Genomic DNA, 22,664 nt, shown 5'->3' with positions numbered 1-22,664 from the left:
TCTCTGCGGACGCACCTCAGTGCAGATCTGCAGCAGTCTCCCTATACCGGACCAACACACATGGCTCTGTCTCATCTGCTGCCTTTCCTGGTAGGAGACTGAAAATGGCTTTTAAATCCAGCCTATTCTCAACCCCCAACATCCCTCCGAAAGCAAGCAACCCCTTTGACCTGACTTCAGTTCCTCCCATGTGCCTTTCTCTATGTTTGGCCCTGGGACGTGGTGGCGGATTGATTATAGTGGCATGGGTCTGAGCCTTGCTGTAGCTTCACAGCAAAGGTGGTGCCCTTGGTGAACCCAGCTGTGATGGGCACTTGGTCATTTTGACAGCGGCTGGGTGTGATGCTAGATACACCTTCTGTGCTCCTTTTTTGCTGGGAATGGCTCAACTAATGGGGAGGCCAAAGGGTGAAATTCTGCTCACAGTCCCATTATTTTTCCACAAAGCAAGGGTGGTTGGGATATGGCTGTTGTTTAAAGACATATCAGCCCCAGCCAGTGAAATTATTCTGCAGACCAGATGGCACCATCCGGTTCTAGGAGCGTAGGTCCGGCTGAGAAACTGAGAACGGTCAGCTAACGGAGCCACCTAGGTGCACGAAAACCCTCAGAGCTTCACAGTGCCCTGAAGGACGATCCCGCCTGCAAGGGGCTGGCTTGGTTTTCACCAAGGATGGATCACTTGGGAGGGGTCTCACCATTGCAAGAGCAAACTTGCTCCAAGCTGTGCCGCGGCGTGAGGACGCTGAGTCGGGCGGTGCTGTACGTGGACATCAGGCCCGGGTCCAGCCGGATGGTCTCCTTGCAGATACGCCGGGTGCAATCAGACCCATGGCATGGGACATGGATGGTCTTCTTCATCTGGAGCCCGACCAGCTGGTCCATCTCCCCAGCGGACTGGGAAATCTTCTTGGCCAGGATGTGGGGCTCGTAGAAGGTGCTGCGGGGCTCTCCGATGGCCAGGAGGAGGTCCACGCCATCGGCAGCTTCTGTGGGCTGCAGGCTTGCCAGGTGGATGTGTTGCCGCTGCATCGCCAGGACATTGCCCAGAAACCTTTGCAGGTTGCGCCAGTGGTCGCCCATGAACTCCTCGGGGCTGAGGTGGTGGAAACGCAGCACCACGGCCCGGTCCAGCGCCTCCTGGCTGAAGCACCACACGTGGACGTGGACGCCAGTGGTGGTGGTGAAGGTGCCATCACTGACGGTCACGTTCAGGACATAGTGGCCATGGGGAAGGCCTTCACCAGCAATGATCTTGCCGTCCATGGCCCCCACGGAGAAGCGGCCTTCTTGGGGTGCCACCGCTACCAGCGTGTAGGCCAGGGTGTCGCGGGGGTCTCGGTCCGTGGCGTGGATCTTGCCCAGCACTCCTCCCCGGAAGGTCTTCTCGCTGGTCGTGATGAAGATCTCCAGGGGCAGCACCGAGGGCGCGAACCGGCTCTGCTCCGTCACCTGGATGTTTATAAAGGCCGACGAGGACAGGGGAGGGATGCCGCTGTCTGAGACCTGGCAGGGAAAATCAAAGGACCCGTTACGATCTGGCGTGGCCCTATCCTAGGCTGAAGATCTAGAGGATGGGGAGCTGGATGGGGCACTTTGAGCTCTGGTGACGACAGTCCATCCTAACCCGCTGCATTTCTCATTTCACCTCCCACCCTTGTAGACCGCATGCTGGTCATCTTCTAGTTCACCTCGGTGTTGCTACAGCTTGGATGGGCTCTGAGACCCACATACAAGCTCTACCTGGACCTGTAGCAGATACTGCTCCTTGCTTCTCCTATTCAGGACCGAAGACGTCACCAACAGGCCGTCTTGGGTGACATCAAAGGCCTCCCCGTCGTTCCCCTCGGTGATCTGGAAGGAAAAGGGTGGCCCGTTCTCCGGGGAGTCTCTGTCACTCAGCACCAGCTCCAGGACGCTTGTACCCACCAGGGCGCTCTCCTGAAATAGGGAGAAAAAGCCCAAATAAATGTTGAACCATCTCAGTGCTGGGCAGGGAGCAGGGCTGAGCACGGCGCTGCAGCTCCCCTTATCTCGATGGAGGGAGGCATGCTGAGCCCCAGACGAGGTAAGGGTCTCTCTGGGGTTTCCTCTGCTTGCTCTGAATCTCTCCCTGCCTTTCATGCAGTCCAGGGCAGACATCGAGCTTCCCAACAAAATTGTTTGAAGGGCTTTGAATGCCAGAAGGCACCGTGGTGCCCCTCTCCTCTGTGCTGCATAGCACGGACGACAGGCTGCACTGCCGTCTTTCCTCAGCCCCGTGGCTAAAACTATCACGTCCCATTGTGGTGGAAGGTCCAAGCACCGGAGACCTTGCTGCTCCCCTAGATACGCCGTTGCAAGGGAATTACCTGCAGTCCTTACAAATCCGCATCGTCTTTCCTCTGGATTGCGCTGTGCAGATGTCTCCCCAGTTACCCACTACTTCCAGCCCCTGGGGCGTGTGCTGAGCTCAAGAGCCCTCTAACACGAGCCACCTTCTCCCTGAGTAGCACTTGGAAGCTGATTGCATTGCCTCTCAACCCTCCCTTTGATCTCCCAGTAGCTTTGAGTGCTTTTAAGACTCTTGAGTACAAGCCCGGCGTGCCAGGCAGCAAACCGCTCTGGCAGCTCTTAGGTGGCTCCCATTACCCTCTCCCCACCCCATACACAACAAGAAATTGTGCATAGTTTTTAACCAGAGGACCTGGGTTCCCCAGAGCAAGAGAGGCACAACAGTGATCAGCTGGCCTAGGGGAAGGGATGGGAATACATGCTGCAGGGTAAAAGCATGTCGTTAAAGAGGTCAGGCGGGCGGCTGTGACGCATCGGCTCTGGGAAGACAGCAGAGACTAGCTCCGGTGTGGTTGTTAATGGGTGTTTGCCTGTATTGTGCTGCTACAGTTGATTTTGAGACCATTGGTAGCTTTTGTTCAGGAAAGGCTAAGAAAACAGGAAATACTGCGGGCCTGGGGTAAGGCTACGGAAGGGGAATTTGCAGGGGATGTGCCTGCGTGCTAAGAAACCACGGCTCTATTGCTCCTTCCCCTCCACCCAGGAGCTCCGAGAGCTTGACAAAGATGGATGTATTTCCCCTCCTGGGAGTTATTCTTACCCAAGAGGTAGGGATTACCATAGCAAGAAGCAGCTTTTTTTACTCCACACACCGTGTCTTCCTGCCTCCCCGGGGATGCTAAGCTGCTTGAAAGGGGCAGGGAGGAAGGGGTGGCCGGTCTGGGCTGCGAAGCACGAGCAAATCATTGTGGGCTCAGCATAGAAAGTGCTGTCGGGTCCAGTGGGATCTGAACAGCTGCAGGTGCTGGACTAGCCACCTCCCTCCCACGTGTGCAAAGCAGCATCCCTCTTTGCTACTAACTCGCCTGCCTGCCCTGCCTTAGTCCCCCGTAGGGACTCTGCATGTTGGTGCCTGAGTGCTCAGCCACACCGTTGAGGACAGCCCTTGCCCACCTTATTCCCAATCCAGGTCTATCAATCCTAGAAGTGAGGGGGTGAGGATGCTTCAGTGGGTGCCCTTGACCAGGCTCCAGGCATGGATTGCGGGTGCTCTCCGGTGTCGCAGCTTGGAGAGCACCATGGCAGCCTCGTTGCTTCCTTTCCAAGGTTGATGCTTGAGAAGTATGGAGTCGATGGGGTGGCACACTGCTGCCACGTGCAGATGTATCCCATGGGTCCCCATGCAATGACCAGAGCTAGAAGAGTGTCTCCCGGAGCAGACCCCCGCTCTTACCTGCACCACCGCACTGTAATTGAGCTGGAAGAACCGCGGGGGGTTGTCGTTCACGTCGGACACGTGGATGCGCACTGCCGCGTCGCCGAACAGCGCGGGCTGGCCGCTGTCCGTGGCTCGGAGCGTCAGGGAGTAGCTGGGAGTCTGCAAGGTTTATGGCACATGTTGGTCATGGGGGTGTGGAGGGCCTGGGTTTGGTGCCCCGATGCTACCTTCTCGGCGGGCGATGAGGCGTGCACCGCATAGTGACAGCCTCCCTTAGCCTGCGGCACAGCTTTTCTTTTTAAAACACATGGTCGGGGAAAGTCAGCTGTGATATCCCCGTGCTATGGGTGAGCAAATGAGGTTGGAGAGAGGAGAACTGTCTTGCTGGAGGGGATGGAAAGAGCCTCAGTCTCCTGCTGGCCTAACCATTGCACCGCCCTGCCTTCCCTAAGGCCCAGCCCGGGGACTGTGGGTGTTCCTGACTGTCCTGCCACGGGGGGAGAGCCAAAATATTCACAGACGTGGCTGTCTCTGCCGTCTAAGTGCTACAGGACATTCATACACCTCAGGGGCAGTGCTTCCCAGTCTTCCCCTGGCTCTTCCAGTGCTCCCTGACTCTTCCACCGTCACGGCCAAGCCACACAAAGCCCTTCCCCAGGGGCCGTCACTCACCTCCTCCCTGTCCAGGCTCTTGGCGACGTGGATCTGTCCACCCTTGGGGTGGACGGCGAAGTGTCCCAGGCGGTTCCCACCCACGATGGAATACGTGACCTGGTTGTTCAGTGCCCCATCCTTGTCCTCAGCTGACACCTGGTGGGGGGGAAATAGGAGATGGCCCCGGATCAGATGCATCTTTTCACCCAGGGCATATTCCCCCTAATTTTTTGGATGACTGGAGGTTCCTGCTAGGGCAGTGGAAAGGCAAAGAGCCTAGACGTCACATGCAGAAGAGGTAGAGGCAGAGACAACTCCATAGGGCTACGTTCCCTTCTTTAAAATCCTCCTCTTTCGTGACACTCACATGCATCGGGACAGCTTTGCTGTGTGCTACAGCCACCTCTTGCACCAAGTTGAACCCAGGGTCTACAACCCCTTGTTAGCCCATGTGCATAGCACTGATGCTGGAAGGAGGGTGCTGGGCATGCCCGCGGCACAAATAACCACCCAACTGAGAGCCCGGGCAGTGCTCTGGTTGCAGCCACGAGCCATGAGCTGCTAAGCGGGTGTAATTCCCCACTGTCTTACCATGAGGATGACTTCCCCCACGGCCACGTCCTCGCGGACTTCAGCAGCGTAAGGAGCCTGGGTGAACTCCGGCGCGTGGTCGTTGACGTCGGTGACGTTAATCACCACCATGGTGACATCGCTGATGGAGGCCGAGCCCTTCCTTGTGCCTTCAATGGACAAGTAGTACTCATGGCTCACTTCAAAATCCAGGCTCTCATTGATGTACAAGGTACCTGCATGGTGCATGGATGGCATGGAGAGGAAGTATTTTGAACACAAACCCCGCAGGAAAGTCACAGGTCTATGGAGCACGTATGATCCCCAAACCAGCAGATAAAGCCAGGTTGGCTAAAGCTATATCTAATCAACCCAGGCCACCAGAAATCATGGCTTCACTCCATATGTTATAATCAAGCACATCTGGGCAGAATGAACCCCACATTGCTATCAAGAGCTTGAAGAAGTAAGGTGTCCTCTCACTGCCTGTTGGACTTGTAATGGGTGGAAATTTGGGATAAAACAACACACAAGTGGCCTGCTGAATTGCAGCAAGACGGGTCCTGATGAAACTGGGAAAAGGAAGGAGATCAACAGGCAACAGCAGAGCAAGGAAGAAAATGTGGTTGTGGACGTCTCCAAATGGCACTCAACGGGATCCCATGGTTTCAAACTGGCCCCTTTTGAAAATGATGCCTGGAGCGTTTGGGCCGCGGTATGCTTTGGGGGAAGCGAGCAGTGGGAGATATCTCAGGGAGCTGGAGAGAAACGCAGGTGCGAGATGTATATTGTATCTTGACATGGGATGAAGTCATGTCCGTGAAAGCAAGGCCATGGTTGAATATTGCCATAGGCGGAAACAGTGACAAGGGGAGATGGTGACCAAACGGCCCCCAGAGCCCTCCCCTGGGATGACTCTACGTAGGGTGGGCGTTGTGAATAGAGGCTCTGGAGACACGTTCATGCTCTATTCTCTGTGCGTCATCTGCAAGGGGCCTGATCCAAAGCCCATTAAAATCAACAGGAATCTTTTCAGTGTCGTTGGATCAGGTCCCAGGTGAGCCCGGTGCCTGCATTTAGCGCAGGGAAGCACTATACGTGTCTTCCCCCTACCCCTAGATCCTCGCCGGCATCTGAGCAGAAAACAATTGCAGAGGGTTGGGGATGAGTGATGTGGACCGAGGGCGTGGGAGCTGCTGATCTGGGACACCGAGAAGAACCAGATAAAAAAAATGAAGCATGATTAGGAAAATGCAGGAGAGCTAACTAAAGGGAGGGGAGATCAAAGGAGAGAGAGATTGGTGGGAATGAAAGGAGATAAGAGACTTCCAGAGGGGGAAAGGGCGGAAAGGGCAGGGGTGAGGGACACTGAGAAGTTCATGGATGATGGGAGTGGGCTAAAGAGGTGCAATGCAAACAAGCAGTGCTCCTTAGGAGATGGAAGAAAGGAGCAGCAAAGCGGGGAAAGGGCCCTGCATTGACTGCCATGAAACAAGCCCGCCTACCTGTGCGTGGGTTGAGCAGGAACTTCCTGTGGTCGTTCCCGTTCACGATCTCGTACTTGATCTCCGTGTCCTCCATGCCATCCCGCGTCAGGGCTGAGAGGTTGAGGACCTCCGTGCCCACTGCTGCGTCCTCGGTCACCGCGGCCATGTACTCCGGGCTCAGGAAGACAGGCAGGTACTCATTCAGATCCACCACCGAGACGGTGACGGTGCTGAGGGTGGAGAGGGGACCGGGGGAGCCCCGGTCGGTGGCGCGGACGGTCAGCTTGAAGGCCGAGAGCTGAGCGTCCTTGAGAGGCTTCTCCAGCCGGATGACCCCCGTGGTTTCCTCAATTGAAAAGTGCCCGTCGGCTGAATCGGAGAGTGAATAGACCACCTCTGCGTTGGGACCTGGAGGGGGAATGGACAGGCTGGGTTACTCATGGGAGCAGTGCTGCTTCCTATTCTGCAGTGACCAGGCACCTCTATCCAAACGCACGTGCACCCAGAGGAAAGCATGAGCCAGCTGGCTGTTTAATGCCTGGTTTATACGCCCACCCATTCACCTCTGGGTCCAACCCTTTATGGACCATCCATCAGACATTCCTCTGCTGACACCCTGGCGCGCTCTCCTTTCTCAAGTCATTTCTTCTCGACTTCCACCCCCACCCCAAAGCAGATCCGTGCAGCTTGACGCATCTACGACTGTCAGTTCGGCTCTCCTTCAGGTGTCACATCCAGACTGGAACACGGATATCCGGGTCTCGCGGGGCTGGTGCTCACAAGACAAAATTTGAGCATCTTCACACAGACCGTCCGCAGCCCCATTGCAACTTATAAGCCTCTTTCCTTCGTCGCCCCTTTTCCTGGCTCCCAGTTTTCATCCACAGCAGGATCCATCCAGCTCTGAGTTGGGAACAAGCTGCGTTACGCTTACATGGCTGAAAGTCCAAAGAGACGAGCTAAGAACAGGCCTCTGGTCATGGTGTATCATGATGCTGATGTTCTCGGCTGGTCCTTCCCTAAGTTTCTTCCTCTACCGAGCTTCCCGCAGCGTCTTGGAGGTACCAAAGAAAGCTGAAAGCAGCTCGCGTGTACAGAACGTGTCAGCAGCAAGGAGATCCATTCTCACGCCAAGTCACAGCCCTCAATGTCCTTTGCTTCATCCATTTGCTGCATGATATGAGTGCAGCTATCCACGGTATAACCCCCACCCGGACCTCCGGTTCAAAGCAACTCACCTTCATCGAGATCCCTGGCTGAGACCACTGCGATCGGCGTCTTCATCGTGGTGTTATCGAAGATAGCGACCGTGCAGTGGCTGGGGAAGAACCTGGGAGCGTTGTCATTTGCATCCTCAACGACGAGGGTTATATCCGCCTGGCAGGACCGGCCTCCACCATCTGTTGCCTTGGCGACAAGGTGGTACGTGGGTTTCTGCTCCCGGTCGAGAGGTGCGGAAGTGGTCAGCTCCCCTAGTGGAAACAATAATTGACGGTAACAGGCTGCAATCTAAGGGCACGTTGTTCAAGAGGTCCGACGTGCTGTTGCAGCGCACAAGCCGCGGGAGACAGCAGAGCTGGGTATAAAAACCACCTCCGGCATAGCTGGTAATGAGCGTTGGCCTGGTTCGTGTTACTACAAGGTGCTCTGAGACTCTTGGTAGCTTTTAGGGTCAGGTAAAATGCAACAGAAGGAAAATTTGCAAAGGACGTGCCTGCAGGATAAGAAATCCCAGCTCTATTGCTCCATCCCTCCCTGATCTCAGAGGCAGTGGCAAAGTGCTTGCCTTAACCCTCCTGGGAGCTAGAAATCATCATCTCCCTTTCAAAGATGGGGCGAAGGAAGGAAACAAATCAACTAGTCACCCAAGAAGATCTTTTCTTAGATAGAAGCCAGGTCTCTTGACTTATCCCTGCGCTATGACACCTTCCTCCCTTACGTGGGGCCATGAATGGTATTGCACGCACAATGTCATTGCCAAGTACTCTGAAAGGTCGTTAGCCCCCCGGTTAACTCCAGACAAGGTACGCTGCTCGAAGTATGCTGCAGACCGTGGGGGAGGCTCCCCCAGGCCTTATCCCTGCTCCTCGGGAGAGCCGAACTTCACAGCTTTTTTCTTTGCCCACCAGGAGATAAGGGGCAAGCATTTCCTGGCAGCCTCCCCTGCATGCGGATCTCCGCACCCAGCACCTAGGGAAGATGAGAGCGCTTCGTTCACTACAAACAGCCATGCAGCGGGTGCACATCTTACCCGTATGGGGGTCCAGCCGGAAGTCCTCAGCCCCCGGGCCGTGGAGGCTGTACGTTATCTGTGCATTGCTGCCAACGTCGGGGTCTGTGGCTGATACCTTCAGGATCAAAAGCCCTGGGAGCGCATCTTCGGAGACCTTCCCAGTGTAGAGTATCTGGGGAAGACAGAATGGATCGGCGTGGGATGTGATTGGCGCCATCCTTTGCTAATCTCGCACAAGCTCGTGCATAGATATTCGGTGTTTAACTAACGAGGGAGACAGGCAGGACAGACAGGGCCAAAAGCAGCCAGGCTTTCCTGCTCCTTTTCTACCCCTCTTTTCTCCAAGCACGTGGAGCTGGGAAATCATGTCTCTGGGATTTAACTTAAGGCTGTCAGGCATACGCGGGGGTCTCACGGCTCTACCTTTAGATCTCCCACTCTCTCCTCCATTTGAGGCAAAGGGGAATCTCTTCCTATAAGAAGCATTGTGCACATTTGTTACTTTGCACATAGCGAGTGCTAAAACCAGAGACCAAGCACGCTGTGCGCAGGAAAATCCACCTCCGTGTGTTCTGCCAGCGGGTATCAGCCTTTATGCAGGAGGGCATCTCTGAGCCTGAGAGGACAAGTTGTTACCTACCGTTTGGTCTTGCTGCTGAGGTTGCCAGAAAGCAGCTAGTTTGGGTCAATGTTTCGGGGATGGGGGGGCCGGTGTGCTGGAAGGTGTCCCACAGGTCATTGAGCAGCTCATGGATGGTGACATGCTGCAACCATGTCACCGGCACCATGCTGGAAACCTGCTCTCTGCTCTGCCCCCACTCCCATCTGGATGGGGATCTTCCCGGCTTGCCGGGGACATGGGGCTTGCCTATTGATGTGCATCGCTCTATTTTTCTTCCTTATGTTATCTCGGTAGCAATTTGGCAGTAACCCAGGGACAGCATGCATACCTGGCATGGGGTTGACCCCGGGGTTATCACCCTGCTTAGCTCCTGGTGGGGAGCACAGGGGACGACTCTATCTGAAGCCCCCGTCTGTCATCAGCATCTCTCCTGCCACCTTTCCCCCTCAGCACATGCAGGCAGCTGCCTTACCTGACTGCATTCGGGGCTGTTGTCATTGATATCGAGGACAAAAATCTCCACTTCGGCGGTGGCCTGGAACTTCCCATCGGAGGCCATGACCTGGAGGAGATACTTCTCTGTATCTTCTCTGTCCAGAGGCTTCTTGGAAATGATTTTCCACTCTCCCTCAATCTCGTCCACACTGAATTGCCCCAACACGTCTCCTTCTGGGAGGACATAGAAAGCAGAGGGAAGAAAGATAGGGTCACTTCAGTAACGAAGCCTAGAAAGGGTAGGATGGGCGATGGAAAGCTTTTTGCTCTCAGCCTATTTCTGGAGCCGTTGTAAGGAGAAAAGGGCAGTTCTTGGCTGTGTCTCTGGCCACTGACTCCTCCTCGCTGTACATGAACCCTCGGGGCGTTCTCGTTAGGTGTCAGTCATGTAGCGCTTAAATACGACACGATGGACTCAACAAATCCTATTTGTGGAAGTGTCCGAGAGCTTTGATATACCCCCTAGAGATGCAAGCAAGCCAGCATGAAAACACATACTATATCCTGCATCCTAAAGGGGGAATACCTCTCCTCTCTCATGCACATATGCACGCTCCCAGCCGACTGTAACTGTAAAGGGAGCTCACAGCTATGATGCCCTGACATGCAAATGCTCGTGGGTCCATATAGCTGCACCTCAGGAAAAGGCTGGGGTGTTGAATGCCCCGATGCAGCAGAGATGCATCGCCTTTTCAGTCTGGCCTTTGGATACTGTCTCAATGGTCCACAGGGGAATGGAAGGCGTGGGCAGCCTCGACGCCTCCATACTCCTGCCTAGGTGTATGCATCAAAGGTCCTCATGACCTCTCACGGACGCTATGATCCAGAAGGATGCACGGTTGCTTGCTGCTATCCCTGGAGAATGCTCCTTCCTTTAACGAAGAGCAGCCGGGCTATGCTGGATCTGGGCCACCCAGGATAAGCAGAAGTAGAGGCTGTAATAGGACAGGTACGGGGGGATGGAGAGCGGGCGTCACCTGGTAAATGCGGGAGGGGGAATGGATCTAACCCAGAGGATGCCCCATCAAATAACAGTTTAAGTGATTTTTTTTCGCCACCCCCATGCACCCTAAAAGATAAGCACTGCCTGAAATGAGGCTCCCTGCTCACCTCCTGAATTGCTTCTACAATTTGTAGCCCTGGAGACCCCACATTTATTATTCTGAATGTAAACTATAGGTATGGATCAGTGCTACCCAAAACAGAAAGGGCGCATCATCCGCCTATCAAAGGGCATTTTTCGAGGGTGTGAGGTGCTTTGAATCCAGTGCATAAAAGCACCAGAAATATTGAGGCAACAAGTGAACTAAAACACTCAGCCAGATCGGTTAAAAATAACCAGCTGTGCCAAAGAGTGACTGAAAGCGCTCAAGTCGTCTCTCCATTTCTAGAGGATATAATAATAGATAACAGGCTAAAGCACGAGCTGGCTACATGCTCTGACCCTGGAGGTTCCTTGTCTGACTTAGAACAGACATTTTAATTTTAAGTATTTAGTTTTGGTCTCAGAAAGACCTTTTTGAGGTCAAAACACATACTAAAAAAAAGCTGTTACCTGTGGAAATAAAGTACTGACCCTTTCATTTTAATACTCTTCTGATTTTTGTTTTTTGAGGCCGCGGTTAGTTTTGGTTGGCCTGGCTCAGATGCTGGATATACAGTTGCCACCATATGATTTCTTGATATTTAAAGATACTGCTAAGCTTGGAACCATCCTCTCAGTCAATGCGCCAAGCAGGCGACTATACGACTGGGTGAGCAAGTGCTACTCTAGATACAGAGGGATTGACTCTTAAATCTGCCAAGAATGGCTTTATAGTGAATGCACTCAGTATCAGAAAACTGCCACATCCTACATGCCTAGGTGTATTATAAATACACACTCAGCATAAGTAGGTGCATACATCTCCATGCAATGGGTAGCCTGTCTGCCCTGGGGAATGCAGGACTCAGGAAATTAAGTACCAGTTGAGGCTCTGAGAGACACAAAGAAGTAGGATGCACTCCCTGAGCACTGCACTATCCTCGTTTGAAAGCCCTTATACAGACAATGCCTGCGGTAAATATGGGACATCATCTCTGCTTTGGTGCGACTTAAGTGACCCAGACTTTTCATGGGACACTAAATGAATGGGGATAAAGGTGTTTTTGGGGGATGAAGGGAATAGTCAGTGCAATAAGTGGATGTCAGGCATATAGCTCTGTCCTCAGTTCATGGGGAGTTTTAGATTCCCAGTGTTTAGATAACCAGGGCTTTCACCATGAATTGTGCTTATTCTGAATGATCACCTTGGTACTTTTTAGGCTGAATAAGGGTAGCTGAACCTGGCCCTACATTATACTCTAATTTTGCTTGACAATCCAAGATCTAAACTGATTCGCAACTCACCGGTGATGTAACACGTGACTCGTCTGTTTGGCTCTGAGATATCGGCATCTAGGGTGCTGAGCGTGGCCACGACCTGGCCAGGCTCGGCGTTCTCGATGACCGACCCTTTGTAGAGTTCGGAGGTGAACCGTGGAGCATTATCGTTCTCATCCGTGACGGTGACCTCCACCACGGTTTGGGAAGACATCTGGACTTTCCTACCATGATCGGTGGCCACCACGTGAAAACGGTAGGTCCCCTGGGCTTCACAGTCCAGCTCTTTCAGCGTTGTGATCCACCCACTCTCTCCATCAATGGTGAAGAGTCCTCTGAGATGATGGCCTGATTCTGCTTCCAGGCTGTAGGTCACTTGTCCATCGCTCCCGGTGTCCTGGTCATTAGCGGTCACTTGAATTACGGTGGTTCCCGACGGCATGTTCTCCATGACGAAAGCTTTATAGGGATCTGCCTCAAAGACAGGCTTGTTGTCATTGATGTCTTGGACTTGGATGTTCACCGAAACCAAGGAGACTAGATCTGTCTCCTGGTGGGAGCAGTGAGCCAGGACGTCAACCTGGTACCACTTGGTGGTCTCGTGATCCACAGGCTTATGGACTTTCAGAACCCCTGTTTTCTTGTCTAATGAAAAGACCTCATCCTTATTGCTTTCAGCCGTGGTTCCCTTCACCAGGCTGTAGATGATGGGTTCCTCTGCAAAAGCTTTAACTGACCCTATTTCTGCCCCCTCCGGAAGGTCTTCTGATGCCGAAAATGTATACAGGGGCTCAGAAAATCTTGGCAAGGAGACTTCTCTTGGGACAACCTGGAGATTCACCGGGACAAGAGAGTTCCAGTGAGGGGGTCTGCTATCTTCAGCTTTGACCTTGAAGTTAAGCGCTCTATTTTCTAGCCCAACAAGGCTCTCCTTGACCTTAACAACCCCTGTGGCAGCATTGATCTCAACCAGGTCCTCTGCTATGTCTTCCACTGAATCAACAGAGTAGGTAACATCTGCATTTACACCCTCGTCTGCATCATAAGCCAGGATCTGAATGACCGGGGAGCCTTTGCTTACATTGGACTGGATGGACAAGGTGTATTCAGAGGCTTTAAACTGAGGGGGATTGTCATTCTCATCCGTAAGGATTATCTTGACTGTGCAGAAAGCCACTTTCCCGCCCCCGTCCTTTGCCATGACTTTAATTGCGATGATCCTCTCTGTGGAATTTTCCCGGTCCAGTTTTTGCAACGTGGCAATGCGGCCTTTGTCATCAATGGCAAACTTCTCATCGGCGAGCTTGTTTATGATGGTATAATCTATGGTGCCGTAGGGGCCATCGTCTGGGTCAACAGCCAGTAACTCAATCACCTTCGTTCCGACCTCCGCGTTCTCGGCCAACTCTGCTTCATACACCTGGTGCTGAAAAGCCGGGCTGTATCTATTTGTATTCGTGGTGTTGATATACACCGGCACAGTGGTCTTGAACACCCCGTCCGAAGCAGATATCCTGAGGTTGTATGATGAGTCCAGGTCCTTTTTGCAGCGGTTGAACATGGAAATGATTCCAGAAGTGGTGTTGATGGTGAAATGCCTGTTTTCATTACCCGAGAGTATGAAGTACTCCAGTCTGGTAGTGTCTCCACTGTCAGGGTCCAGGGCCTGGACTTTTACCACGATATGACCACAGGTGGCCATTTCACTGACCTTGGCTTCGTACTGGAGTTGGCTGAACTCGGGGGGGTTGTCATTGATGTCTACCACGTCAACAATCACCAGGGCTTCGTTGCTGAGCGGGGGCATCCCATGGTCTGTTGCCTTAACTTTCACGCGGAACTGATGGTTTGTTTCATAATCCAGTGGCTGGGCTGTTGTTATTTGTCCCGTGTTGGCGTCGATGTTAAAGAACTTGATAGCGTTTGAGCCATCCTCCAAGATCTGATAGGAGATTGCTTTATTTCTTCCCGAATCTTTATCGGAAGCAGAGACCTGGACAACAGGGGTCTGAGCTGGCAAGCTTTCGGAGACAGATGCAGCGAAGACCATCTGAGAAAAAACAGGTGGGTTGTCATTCATATCCTCCACCTCCACTTCGACGGCAGCTTCAGAAAAGGACCCCAGCGCTGTGTCCGTGGCTCTCACAGTAAATGTATGCTTGGTCTTCGATTCATAGTCCAGCTGTCCTATGACGGTAAGGACACCCGTTTTGAAGTCAGCGTTGAACAGTTTAAGGGCGTCTTCTTCTATGATGTTGTAGATGAGACGCAAGCCTTCGGGACTGCGGGCTTGTATGTGGAGAATGGACGAGTACAGGGGGATGTTTTCCGGTACCTTGACTCTATAGTAAAGGCTTTGGAAGAGAGGGTTGGATTTGTTCCTCACGGTGACTATAACCTCCTCTTGGGCATGCAGGGAGGGTTCACCACTGTCTTTGGCAATAACTCTAAGGGCATATTTATTCAAAGCTTGATAATCGAGGGGTTTCTTGAGTGAGATGTCTCCTAGGTAGGGGTCTATCCAGAAGTACTTGTAGTCCTCAGCAAAGGAGTAAGTAATGGCTCCGTTGTCTCCTATGTCCTTGTCAGTGGCAGACACCTGAAAAAGGACATCGCCTGGTTCAGTGCCATCCTGGACTGACGTATAATATGGCACACTCTCAAACTGGGGTGGATTATCATTCACGTCCTCTATGTAAACCTTGACTTTCACCTGAGATACGCGAGGTGGTTTTCTGCTGTCCTTTACTTGCACTGCAACTTCGTGCATGTCTTGAGTCTCACGGTCAAATCCCACACCATTGGTCTGCAGCACTCCCGAAGCCTGGATCATTTTGAACTTCTCCTTGCCATTTAAGAGGGAGAAGAAGAGCGGCTCATTCAGCTGATGCCCCTGGACTCCAAGAACCACCAGAGTCTTTTGATCGGTTGAATTCTCCACCACCGTTGCCGTATACAAATCCCGATCAAATTTTAAGCCAGTCTCTTGTGTTTCTGTTAAATTTATCTTAACAAGAGCAGTACTCTTATACAAGCCATCACTAGCTCTAACTGTGAGCTCCCGATAGCGTCCTAGGCTGGTAGCGTTAAGCACAGAGAGAAGACCGGTGAAGGGGTGGATGCTGAAAGCGTTGTCAGGGTTGCCTTCCACGAGGCTGTAGGTCACCTCTGAATCGGGATCTTGGGCTTGCACTGCAAGGAGCTCCATGCCTGGATGGGCAGGTAACAAGACAGACAGCTCATAAGTGCCTTTTGGAAAAACAGGAGGAGAATCGTTCACGTCTTTTACGTAGATTGTGACCTTGGCAGGCTTGGATGTGTACAAAATGGGATTGCCACTGTCATGGGCATAGACGGTGAAATGGAAAACTGGGATGAGTTCATAATTGATCTCGGCATGGGTGGTGAGAGTCCCCATGCTCGGGTCTATCATGAAATATTTCCAGGCCTCTGGCTCCAAAATTTCATAGACCAGCAAGGCATTGGCGTCTTGGTCAGCGTCTGCCGCATGTGTCACCAGCGGGGCGTTGCTTTCATCCATAACCATGCTCGGCACGGGAGCGTTTTCGAGGATCCAGCCAACGAAGGAAGGCTTCACAAAGGCCGGTGCGTTGTCATTCTCGTCTATGACATAGATCAACACGGTAGCGTCCGTAAATGCCCCTGCCATGTTGGTGCCCCGCACTTTTAACTGGTAGAACGAGACCTGCTCATAATCTAAGCTTTTCTGCATGGAAACCAGGCCCGACTGGTAGTTCACCAAGAACATGCCATCCCTGTTCCCTTCTTTGATTTCATAGCTGACCGGTGACAAACTGGTGGCTGAAACCAGGACGAGAGGAGAGCCAACGGCAGTAGACTCGCTGATCTCTGCAACGTACTCCGCCTCTGAGAATTTGGGAGGGGTGCTGTCGGAGGGTCGGACATGAATGTGCACCGTGGCAGAGTCCTGAAGTTGGGGAAACCCTTGATCTTCTGCCTTGACAATGAGAGTGAATCGCTCTTGCTTGGAGCGGTCCAGTTTCTGAGCGACTGTAATAATTCCAGAGTGTGGACCAATGCTGAAGAAACCTTCGCTGTTACCTGTAGCGAAAGGAATAGAAAAATGAAGAGGGTGGAAATACTCTTTAGCTGGATTTTCTATCTGGTGACATTCTTGGCATTAGATCCGGTGATGTGCGTTGACCCCTTCATTGGGAAATAGTAATCTGTACTAGTTTATAGGCCGGGTCTGGCTCTCCAAAGCAATTGTTCTCTTGTAAATGTTTAGCAAACTTGTGCATAGGCTAGGGGGATGATGAGAAAAAAAACAACTCTTAAAAAATTAATCTGGGTGAATTTGGTGCTGGTGGCATGTGCTCTGTGCATATTGACCAGGTACGGGATGGGTGATATCAGGTACAGCTGGTCCCATCCCACTCACAATCACAATTACTGCTGTAATACCTAAGAGCCTCCGTCATGACTAGGTGCCGCGCAAATCCAGAACAAAAAGAGGGTCCCTGTCCCCTTCGGGAGCCAGCATGGCACATCCAAGAGGGGAGCTGTGGGGGCTGCGGACACCCAACCCACTTAGCCGCCGGGGTGAGATCATTTGCTCACAGCCCACGAGGCGCCAAGCTGCAAGCTAGAGGTCACTCCAGATGTTTCAGCATCTAACATCTGTGGTTCAACTAGCAACCCCCTAGCAGTGACTCGCTCTTCTCCGAGACACTCCAGAGCATGCCAAAATGAGCTCTGAAACCTAATATAGATAACGAGCAATTAGCAGCTCCTAACTGTGGACCCAGTTACCGCTTCTGCTTCCAGTACAGGTTTGGGGCCAAGCTATCTGATGGGAAAGGCACAGTGTGCTACGACTCTTTCTCTTTCAAGGTAGCCAGAAATCTGGAGCTCCATCAGGTCTCCTGTCTGTGTGCAGTCAGGCTGCCTATCAATTAGAGAGATTAATTATGCCCTGGAAGAGCATTCATATAGCAGTTAGGCATTGGTGGCTGGAAGATAGGAAACGATAGGGAACAACGAGAGTTTGTATTTAGCTGAAGGCAGAGCCAGGGGTCTGACACTGAGGAAGAAATGCACTTCTATTTCTTAGCCAGCTTCTTCCTTCAGTTCATGCGAGAGGTGGTTTTCGAAGTGCTCTCTAAAGAGCTCTCAGTCCCTGGCCACTAGCATGAAGACACCAGTGCACCCCAGGAAGCAGGCATGGTCATGGCCTCCAACGGCCTCGTCTCGTCCCTCACCTGCCTGAAGGGAGTAGTGGATTTCAGCATTGGCGCCTTGGTCCTGGTCCAGAGCTCTGACTTGTATCACCTCGGTGCCTACAGCGGCCGAATCCAAGGCCTCGGCCTCGGCCTCGTAGTGGATGCTGGTGAACTGGGGCGGGTGGATGTTGCAGTTTTCCACGTGGATGACGACCCTGGCAAAGTTCCTCTTGATGGGGACTTCCTGGTCCCGCACCTGGAGGGCACAGAGGGGTTAATGGTGTTGTCAGGGGTCAGTGCACCCGAGTCACTCTGCAAAGCGCTCGTTAAAATGAACGGGCCGCACGTGTAACAACATACACCACGTGCTGTTCCTGGGGACCAAATCCGTGACCAAGACTTAGGCCTTTGGCACTGATGGAGAAGGACTCATCCTAACAGCTGGTAGCAGGAGTAGGCTCTTAACCTCTGCCTGGACCAGGCGTTATGTCGGAACAAGCTAAAAAGTCTGTTTCTTCCTCACTTTTCAGAAAATGCCCCTTGCTAACACTCATTCAGCTTCTCAAGTCCCCCCTGCCCCGTTCCAGGTCCATGGGCTGCCCAACACCGTGGTGGTAACCTACCATGACTGTAAAGATGTGGTGCGTGATGGACTGGGACCCAAACCCCTCCATGGTCAGGATAGCCCCGCTGCTTGGATCGAGCTGGAAAAACCTTGTGCTTCGGGGATCCGTGCTGCCGTGGAGGGTGTAGATCAACCCCTTCCCATGGTCCTCATCCGTCGCGCTGACCCGAAGGATTTCCATGCCAGGAGGGGCGTCCTCCGGGATCCTCACTTCATAGTGGCTCTCCAGGAACTGGGGCCGGTGCTGGTTGATGTCTATGATGTGGATGAAAGCCTGTGGAGGAGGCAGCATGTTACACCGTTGGGTCTGGTGGGGGGCTGCCTAAGTGCTAATGAAAGGCCTGAAAGGAAGCTGCAAGCACAGACTGAGCAATGGGCACCGTTTGTTTGCCTGGCACATGTAGCGGTGCAGTGGACATGCCTCTGTGTTTGCTGTAGAGGCTGGCAGCCAGCTTGCACTTTGCAGGCAGTCGGGGAAGATGCCATGGAGGTTCTCCCAGTCTAACACAACAAGCCACTTTGCATCCAAAATTGCCCACGGAGAAATGTCCTCCGTACACCCTGAAAGCATCCATCTGGTACCTCCAAGATACCAGCTGGTATCTCCAGGCCAGTGGGAAGTGGGCAGGGTGAGAAAGGTGGGCAGAGGATATCTGGGCTTGCATGTGAATTGGGAACTTCTTGGAAACATGACTGCACAAGCAAGCTGTCAGGGGAAAGGACTTCCTTCCCACACTGCACAGCAAAGCCCTGCAAACCACCAACGCTCGTCCCGTTGGTGGTTCCTCCCGTTCATTTCACCCCGCTCCCATCCGCTGCCTCTTAACCCCATCGCAGGAAGCTGCAGCAGTTTGCTGCTTTTTACCATGCCGAACCCCGCGTGGGGCTTTGCTTTAGCAAGTTTGCTGACATCCAGCACTGGCCACTGGTGCCAAAATAAACTGATGATGAAGCTCAAGGAGGCAGGGAAGGGCACACCTGCCAAGACGGGGCCGGTTGTTTATTTGGAGCGATAAATCGAGAGTTTAAGATAGCAGTTGGCTACCGTTGCCTTTTTGTAACCTGGCAGCTGGGTCTACCTGACAGTCCTTGTTAGCCTGCCCCCGCAAACCGCCCCGATCCATTTCCCATGGTGTGTGCTCATACAATGACCCAAAACTTCCTGTCCTCCCACAGCTAAACTCACTCGTGGTATGGGGTGGGGCCCTTCCTGCTGGCACGGGCACGTACCTGGGTTCGGATGACGCTCGACCCATCGGTGACTTCGATGGTAAGGTTATAGCTCGCCTTCTTCTTAGCATCTAGGGGTCTTGCAATGACCACGCTGCCTGTGCTCTTCTCTATGTCGAAATCCAGGTCATCGTCACCACCTGCGATAGGGGAGGAGAGGCGTAAAAGGGAGGTGGGGCAGGCCAACCGAGGGGGAATTCTGCACAGAGATGCATGTGCATGAAAGGCTCGGCAAGGATCGTTGTAGGAGGAACCAGGGCTTCTGGCTGGGGCTGTCAGAGATTGGAGGCATCTAGGCAGGGCCATGTAGGCCACAAGAGTTGCTTGATGTAGAATCGGCAAGACCTGGGCTTGCCACGCTGGGCTATGCCTTGCATGTGGGGATGGTGTTGGTTGGGCAGCAGACGTAGGTGAGAAGAGAGGCAGGCAGGCATTGGAGTATGCTGAGATGGTGATAAGTTCCTGCCCCTTGAAATACAGCGGGAGAGAGAAGCTGCTGGCTTAATTTTGGGTGAGGAAGTGTCTCCTGCAGCCATAACTCAGTTCCTTTCTTGGTACCGGCTTGATCAGTTGTGTCCTAACCCCTCTGTATTCACTGCAGGGCTCACCCTGGGGGCGGCAAGGCTGCTAAGGATCTACTTACGTAGGAAACTACAGTAGCCAGAGACTTCCAGGCTTAGACACCTGGCTATTTGGATGCCTCTTTTCATCTCCTGTGCTCCTTAGAAGAGGAGGGAAGTGGTCCAGAGGAAGATGCTCTACGTTTTATCCTATAGTCAGAGCTTTGGATGGATGCCTGAAGGCTTTGAAACCCTTAAGAGCCTTCCAGGCCTCTACCATGGGAGACCTTGCCTGGACCACAGCTCCCAGTTCACCCACAGCTACAGAGACTGGCTGCAGTGTGGTGGATAGTCTGGCTGTGCGGGCTGTCATGCCAGTTAGGCCTCTCTGGCCCATAGGCAGGCACCCCATTATGGGAAACGAGGAGGATGCACGGCAGGGCCAGGCAATGCTCGACACAGAGCAAGACACAGAAAAGGATGTGAGGGGGAACTCGTAAAGAGGGATGGACAAGGACACGTGCAAAGTCCAGCACTGAGGAGGGAGCGATCCCCTGCACCGGTGCAGGCTGGGGGTGACGGGCCGGGCAGCAGCTCTGCAGAAAAGGACCTGGGGGTTATAATGGACAATAAGCTGAATAGGAGCCAGCAGTGTGCCCTTGTTGTGAGAAGGCTAATAGTTTCCTGGGCTGCATAGGTAGGAGCATTGCCAGAAGATCGAGGGCAGTGATTTTTCCCCTCTATTGAGCACCGGGGAGGCCACATCTGGAGTCCTGTGTCTAGCTGTGGGCCCCCACTGCAGAAAGGAAGTGGACAAGTTGGAGAGGGTCCAGCGGAGAGCAATGAAAAATGGTTGGGGGCTGAGGGACAGGACTGGTGAGGAGAGGCTGAGGGACCTGGGCTGATTTAGTCTGCAGAAGAGAAGACCGAGGTGGGATTTATAGCAGCCTTTAACTCCCTGCAGGGGGGCTGCAAAGAGGATGGAGCTGGACTGGTCTCAGCGGGGGCAGATGGCAGGACAAGGAGCAATGGGCTCAAGCTGCAGCAAAGAAAGTTGAGGTTGGGCATTAGGAAAAAACTTCCTCACAAGGAGGGTGGTGAAGCACTGGAACAGGTTACCCAGAGAGGTGGTGGACTCTCCATCCTTGGAGGTGATGAAGACCCACCTGGACAAAGCCTTGGCTGGGTTGATGTAGTTGGGGCTGGTCCTGCTTGGAGCAGGGGGTTGCACTGGATGTGACTCCTGAAGTCCCTCCCAACCTTCATTTCCTATAATTCTATGATTTGAAACCAGGGAGGGAAGATTGAGTTTATGCAAACTATTCATGCACGTTAAATATGATTATTAGGATATTGCCTTATTCGTGTGAGCTCTGCAGATACCAGGGGATGCAGGCCTCACAAGCGAGGGGGCAGGGACAGCTGCTGGGCAGAGCTCATTTCAAGCTCAAGGTCGCCCTGATAGAGAGCTGGCAATGCCTTTTGCTGTCACAGCAGGGAGCCTGCAAGCTTCTCCGAATGGCAGTGAACAGTTGCAGAGGCAGATGGTGCTGCTAGCGTGAGCAACGGCCTTTGCTCTCCTCCCAGATGGCCGCGTGGCACAAGCGAGCTGCAGGCCGAAGGTGCGCAGTGGAGAGAGCCATTCCTCGCACTACTGCTAGCCGGTCCGTGCACAGCCGCCCCTCCTGCACGCCTCACGCTCCGTCAGCTCGCTGTTCGTGCCTCCCGTGCAAAATGCCGTTGCGGACCATCAGGAACCGTCGACTGCTATTTCTTGTGAGCTGAACTCCTCCACCCGCTGGGAGCCAGGATTCCCTGACATTGAGGTGAGCTTCATTTGCTGCTGATCTACCTGGGCAGCTCTCCCGGCATGCGGGAAAGCCTCGACTGGCTGTTGACTCGCGCTTCCCCGCTGCCCCATAGAAACGTGCAGCGGGCACAGGCGGGGAGAGAGAAACTGAGGCAAGACAGAGACTTGTGGAGTCCTCTCCCTTAGCAAAAGAGAGAAATCCTCCCACCTCCCTTCATGTGGGCCACGGGGAAGGAGAAAGACCAGGCGCCGGCTGGGCAGGAGGAGAAGATATCCCTCACTCCAGCTGAAAGCGTGGCCCCTCTCCCTTCCTTGCCGTCCCCATCAAACGACATGGCCCCTCTCCCTGCCAGGTACTGCCCTCCAGGGACCTTTGCTACTGGACGGGCTTGGTCTCCATCTGTTCCCCGAGACCCTCTCAAATCTGTCTTGTGCCTCCACCAGATAGATGCTCCAAACCCCTGGATTTCAGAAGCATTCGGTTTTGGGCTCAGTTCGACGCTGAAAACGGCATTAAGACTCAGTGCATTAGCAACCTCCATCCTGAATGCAAGGTCTAACAGGCAGCCAGGCTGGACCCCCGCTTTGCCCTGAGCTACTGTGAGGGAAGAGAAGTGCCGGGATTAAATGTTGAGGTAAATAGTACCCAAAGGCTCCAAAACCCAAGTGGGGGCAGATGACAGGACAAGGAGCAATGGGCTCCAGTTGCAGCAAAGGAAGTTGAGGTTGGACATTAGGAGCATAAGTGAGCAATAATAGCCCAGGATAAACACCAAGCAGGTATAGCCAGCTCTGCAGCGGGTGCATCTACACATTCATTAATGCACCTTAGATACTGCACATCTACTTCCTTAATCAAGTACTAACTAATGCGCAGTACCTAAAGTTACTGCTCATTAGCACCAGTGCACGGTTAATTAGTGATGTTTACTGCACATTAGCCTAATAACACGGTGTAGCAGGCTATTAGGACGGTTTGCGCCGTGACGCTCTACTGCACCGTGTTATTAGACCAACATGCAATGTGTACACATGCCCAGTGACAGCTTTCTTGAGTATGCTTTTATCCTTAGCCAAATGCATGGACAGGAGAAGCATTT

The 22,664-nt window shown here is 53.1% G+C and overlaps 1 protein-coding gene across 1 annotated transcript in view; it reads right to left on the bottom strand.

The window, feature by feature from the left end:
- The window catches only part of FAT2 (FAT atypical cadherin 2), a 69,849-nt gene that overhangs the window by 12,499 nt on the left and 34,686 nt on the right, over positions 1-22,664 (bottom strand). The window contains 13 exon segments of the mRNA XM_025201005.1: positions 699-1,506; positions 1,744-1,941; positions 3,728-3,871; positions 4,385-4,522; positions 4,958-5,172; positions 6,442-6,831; positions 7,662-7,895; positions 8,675-8,828; positions 9,751-9,947; positions 12,163-16,218; positions 17,379-17,595; positions 17,963-18,238; positions 19,195-19,334. Coding sequence (XP_025056790.1) covers positions 699-1,506; positions 1,744-1,941; positions 3,728-3,871; positions 4,385-4,522; positions 4,958-5,172; positions 6,442-6,831; positions 7,662-7,895; positions 8,675-8,828; positions 9,751-9,947; positions 12,163-16,218; positions 17,379-17,595; positions 17,963-18,238; positions 19,195-19,334 — 7,167 coding nt within the window.

Source organism: Alligator sinensis, unplaced genomic scaffold (assembly GCF_000455745.1).
Source record: "Alligator sinensis unplaced genomic scaffold, ASM45574v1 scaffold550_1, whole genome shotgun sequence".
In the NCBI taxonomy this organism is placed as follows: Eukaryota; Metazoa; Chordata; order Crocodylia; family Alligatoridae; genus Alligator; species Alligator sinensis.
Note: the sequence above shows the minus strand (reverse complement) of the source record. Positions and strands in the feature narration are given on the sequence as shown.